The 4,926-nt window shown below is 51.0% G+C and overlaps 1 protein-coding gene across 1 annotated transcript; it reads right to left on the reverse strand.

Annotated features, from left to right (window-relative positions):
- Window positions 1–1,377: 1,377 nt before the first annotated feature.
- Window positions 1,378–4,914, reverse strand: LOC110336481 (leukocyte immunoglobulin-like receptor subfamily B member 3). Its single transcript, XM_029531851.1, has 8 exons — window positions 4,754–4,914; window positions 4,403–4,453; window positions 3,372–3,488; window positions 2,963–3,038; window positions 2,847–2,884; window positions 2,592–2,644; window positions 1,707–1,859; window positions 1,378–1,629 (listed from the first exon to the last, which is right to left on the reverse strand). The coding sequence occupies exons 1-8, from the start codon at window positions 4,863–4,865 to the stop codon at window positions 1,450–1,452; spliced, it is 780 nt and encodes a 259-aa protein (XP_029387711.1). The 5' UTR covers window positions 4,866–4,914; the 3' UTR covers window positions 1,378–1,449.
- Between the last annotated feature and the right edge of the window lie 12 nt (window positions 4,915–4,926).

Raw genomic sequence — 4,926 nt, forward strand, 5'->3', positions numbered from 1 at the left:
TGTGGAGCAGAGAGTGAAGGAAAGGCCATCCAGAGTCTGCCCCACCTGGGGATCCATCCCATATACAGTCACCAAACCCAGACACTACTGTGGATGCCAGCAAGTGCTTGCTGATGGAAGCCTGATACGGCTTTCTCCTGAGAGGCTCTGCCAGAGCCTGACAAATACAGAGGCAGATGCTTGCAGCCAATGGACTGAGCCCTGGGGTCCCCGATGCAGGAGTTGGAGAAGGGACTGAAGGAGTTGAGGGGGTTTGCAGCTCCATGGAGGGAGCAACCGGCTAGACCCCCTCCCCCCCCACCAAGGAGCTCCTGGGAACTGGACCACCAACCAGAGTACACATGGAGGGACCCATGGCGCTGGCAACATATGTGCCAGAGGATGGCCTTGTTGGACTTCAGTGGGAGAAGCAGTCCTCGACCTGAGGGTGTTCGATGCCCCAGTGTGGGAGAATGCCAGGGTGGGAAGATAAGAGTGGGTGGGTGGGTGGGTGGGTGTGGGAGCACCCTCATAGAGGCAGGTGGAAGCGGGATGGGATAGGGGATTTCAGAAGGGGAGACCTGGAAAGGGGCAAACATTTGAAATGTAAATAAAGAAAATATCCAATATGCCTGGAGCCAAGGCAGGGGGACAGCCATCATAGGGTATACACCACCAGTCCAAGCTTTCATTTGTGGTTATTTTTTGTCTACTTTTAAATTGTTTTATTTACCTATTGGGTGTGGGAAGGACACCCAGGACTTAGATGGAGGTGAGAGAAAAATTCTCCCAGTCAGTATTCTCCTTCCACTGTTTCTCTGATGATTGAACTTAGTATAACAGTCCTGGTGGCGCGTGTCTTTCTTTACCTACTGAGCCATCTCACTGAGCAAACACAGAGATCTGCCTGGCTCTGCCTCCTTAGTTCTGAGATGAAAGGCAGGCAATTCCAAGCTTGGCCTATTGATTCATTTTTAGAAAGGGTCTAGTGTGTTCCAGGCTGGTCTCTTACTCCTAGGCTATGTAGCTGAAGATGACCTTGACCTCTTGACCCTCCCACCTTTCCACTCTAAAATGCTGGGATTTCAGGTGTGTTCTACCCTGGCCATTGGTGGCTAATGTTTAAAACATGTCTCACTCGGTAGCCCAGGTTGGCATGAAATTCACTAGATTTCTCACCATGGCCACAAAACGAATTTCCCTCCTCAGCCTCCCGTGGGTTGGAGTTGTGGGGCTGTGCAGCGGTGCCTGTAAATTCTCTCATTTCATGGTTTTGTTGAGATCAAATATCATTAAAGTTTAGCACTCAGCGTAAAACCTTCCCTTCCATTTCATTTCTCATTTCACTTGATTATTGAGAAATCTCTGAATTTATTTCCAAAATGTGATGTTACTTAAAGTACAGTCAGGTTTCCAAACGTTCCCAGAGTCCCTTGGAGGTCTCCGTTAGGCATCCTGGCAGGCAGAGGGTCATTGCTCCTTGTCCTTAGGAACAGTCTCTGGACGAGCAGACGCCAGAGCAGCATAGACACTGGGCTCCTCTGGGGCTTCCCCTGCCTGGGAGAGAGGAGATGCGGCTGCCCCCTGTCTGAGGGTCCTGCTGCACAGCTGGGCATAGGTCACATCCTGGGACTCCTCGGATTCGGCAGCCTGGAGTGGGAGAGGGGGAGAGAAAGGTATGTGCTCTGCTTGGGGAAACCTGCAGGTCTGTGGAAGACAGGACCCACCTGACTGTTTACTTCTTGGCCCTCTTCTGCTTGTTCATATTCTGTGTTCAGCTGTTCTCTTGACATGACAGAAGGTGAGGCAGCTCCTGTCCTGAGCCTGGAGGGTTTCACCTGGGCATAAGTCTCTCCCTGGGGATCTTCCTCAGGTGGTGTCTGTAGCAAGGAAGCAGTGAGGTACAGATAGTGTCTTCCTGGTCCCCTGGGGATCTTCTCTGGCCAGTTTTCATAGCATGGCCAGAGTGACCTGTTTAGATTACTGCCTTCTCTGATGAGAACTTCCTGGGCTTCCTTCATACAGTTCTGACTTATCCTGACATTCAGACCCTTGCTGTCTTGGCTCTAGCCACACAGTCCATCCTCCTGAAAATTTGTTTCTGGGGGTTGGAGAGATGGCTCCATGATTAAGAGTACTGGCTGCTCTTGCAGAGGACATGGGTTTGGGTCCTAGAACCCCCCAGAGAAGCCTACAATCATCTGTAACTCTAGTTCCAGTGTATCTTCTGATTTGCTCATCTGGCCTCTGTGAGCATCATGCAGGCAAAAGATCATACGCATTATCTGCTCAAGTTCCTTGGGTTCTGTGTTCCCTGCCGGGAGTTGCTGTCCCTTAGATATCTCTGTGGGCTTCTCCATTCAGGCTTTCCCCTCAGAGAACCACCAGACACATGCTAAAGAGCCAGAAAGGGGACAGGAGCTGGAAGAAACGTGGTCCCAGGAAAAACCAGGAGAGAGTGAGGCATAGAACACAGGAGGCAGGTGCTGGCCAAAGGGCGGGAGTGGTCAGTTGTGGATATTGCTGAGGGCTGAGGGAGGGAGAAGAAAGAAGGTCCTTGTCCTAAACTGGGCCCTAAGGTTTAGTGCTGTGGATGAGGACAGGGGTCTTACCCAACTGTTCAGCTCCACACCATCCTCAGTTTGCATGTCCTCCACTGAAGCATCTGTCACAGCAGAACACACAGAATGTCTCAGACCCCTAGTTTCCTGCCTTGCTCTGGGTTGGGACAGGGAGCCAGGGAAAGTTGGGACATCCCTGTTCTGTGAAGTTCAGACCCACACAATGAAACCCTCAGGACCTCTCCAACACCCCCGTAATCCTGAAGCCTCAGCCATCTCCCCTCCCAGGTCTCCCCTTTCTCTCACATAGGCTTTCTTCCTGGGTGGCAGCAGCTGGGTGGGGCCTGGAGGGACAAGGAGATGTCACTTAGCAGTGAGATGTGTCAGGCAGGCAGGGGTCTAGGTCTCTAACTGTGGGTTACCTCTTCTGGAGTTCTCTGTTCCTGGTTATGGGCTCTGCAGCTCCTGTAGAAAGTTGCAATTCTTTCTCTTTCTGGGCTGCAAGGAGGGGAGAGAGTCTCAGCTAGGAGGAGATGGGAAGCCCCTCCCCCAGGCATGTGCAGGGAAGGAAGGAAGGAAGGAAGGAAGGAAGGAAGGAAGGGACCTTTGCAACACAAGGCTGAGTGAGGAAATGTCCCAGAACGTGGTAATGTTTACAGATATTGCACAGATTCTGAGACAAACCGCCTTCTGATCTGAGATCCGCACATGTTTCTAAGCTACCACGCCCCAGTTTGAGCTTTCCTTATGGCTGGCGTCTGAGCACCTGCTTGGCTGTTCACAGGGAAACACACCACCTCCCGAGACCCAAGTTACACATACCCTCCTCACCATCTTTCCTGAATTTTCCCTGATGTCTTCGTCGGAGAAGAATGAAGATGAGGATGAAGAGGAACAGGACGAAGGCCACAGACACTCCAATGAGAGCCTTCAGGTACATATGCATTCCTGAGGCACAAGCGACATCATTAGTGGAGACCTTTACTGCTTACCTGAGCACCTACTGTGTGACAGGCTCATGCTGGGTCTCATGATGCACACATCATCTCCCATCCTCACAATCATGCACCATGGAATTGTGCCTTTTCCTATCCAGCCAGTTCACCTGACTGGAAGTGGCAGAGCAGGGAGTTGAACCCAGGAAGTCTGACTTCCAGCCCCGCGCTCTGCACCAGAGCTGAGTGCAATGAGTTGGAGAGAAGGAGCCTGAATGTCCTGCCATGGCTGTGTATCCCACCCTTACTCATGTCGCTACAGTGTGGCTCTGTCCCCCTGCAGAATCAGATTCTGGAGGCCTTTTCTATCAGGAGAGGTCACCACCAAGACCAGCACAGAAACAAAAAAAAGAAACAAATTAAAACACAAAATCAATAACAACAACAAAAATCAAATAATTTAAGACATGCAGGCAGGCTTCTATTTATACTCAGAGGAACAGCAGTCTAGAAAGAGAAGGATTTGACCAAGTCAAGATATTTAGAAGCAGCTGTATCAAGACCATAACCAGCTATTGCTCATCTGAGCACACATTTTGACAAAGTGTTCATTACCCTTCTGAGGCTTGACTCCATGACAGGGGTCATGCAGAGCTCTAGGGGTAAGATAGGGAACTGACTGTGTTCCCTGCTTTCAACTTCCCACAACTGCCCCATCCCCCATGCTGAGCCTAAATATGTCTCTCTGAATTTCCCTTCTGTACCCCAACCTCTAAACCCCAGTTTCTGTGGTTTCTGTTGGCATCTTTGTGTGCCTCCTACATTCACAAACTGAAGTGAGAGAGAAACGAGGACTTTGGTGGGCCATGAGCTGCCAGGCAGCCTGGGGTGGGCGCATACTCCCTGCACAGAGTGCCTGGTACTTACCATCTAGTGGCATGGACATTGTGGGTGGCGGGGTGGAGGTTATGATGGGTCCTGGGAAACAGAACAAGAAGAGGATGAGGATTAGATGCAAACCCAGGATCCTCACTCTGTTCACTGTCCTCGATCTGCCCTGTAAACTCTGCAAGACACTGATACTCGCTACTCCAAACCTAGATTGCAGTAGAGGACGGAGTGGACATTACTCCCAGGAGCACTGCTGGCACTCACTCCCCTGCGGGGACAGTGTCTTCTGACAAAGCCTTCTTCCTTTTGACTCCTTAATCCCACCCAAGTGAACAGCTCTGCTACAGTGTGGATGTGATTCATGCTGAGATGTCATGATCACCTCACCTGAGACGGTGAGCTCCACAGGGGCACTGGCATATGACAACAGGTAGAGAGATGAGTCTTGAGATCCATAACACCTGTAGGTGCCTGAGAGATGGGAGGTCACAGCACTCATGGAGAACTCTGCCTGGAACTGCTGATCGTGGTACTTTGATTTTCGTCGCAGGGATTGCTGG

This window comes from Mus pahari, chromosome 19 (genome assembly GCF_900095145.1).
Source record: "Mus pahari chromosome 19, PAHARI_EIJ_v1.1, whole genome shotgun sequence".
Lineage (NCBI taxonomy): Eukaryota > Metazoa > Chordata > Mammalia > Rodentia > Muridae > Mus > Mus pahari.

What these genes read in the sequence shown, in the direction of transcription:
- LOC110336481 (XM_029531851.1), bottom strand. Translation starts at nt 4,865, where the DNA reads ATGAGTGCTGTGACCTCCCATCTCTCAGGCACCTACAGGTGTTATGGA. An exon ending in AATGTCCATGCCACTAGATG is followed by an intron (nt 3,489 to 4,402) that starts GTAAGTACCAGG and finishes CTTGTGCCTCAG; the next exon opens with GAATGCATATGTACCTGAAG. An exon ending in AACAGAGAACTCCAGAAGAG is followed by an intron (nt 2,885 to 2,962) that starts GTAACCCACAGT and finishes TTGTCCCTCCAG; the next exon opens with GCCCCACCCAGCTGCTGCCA.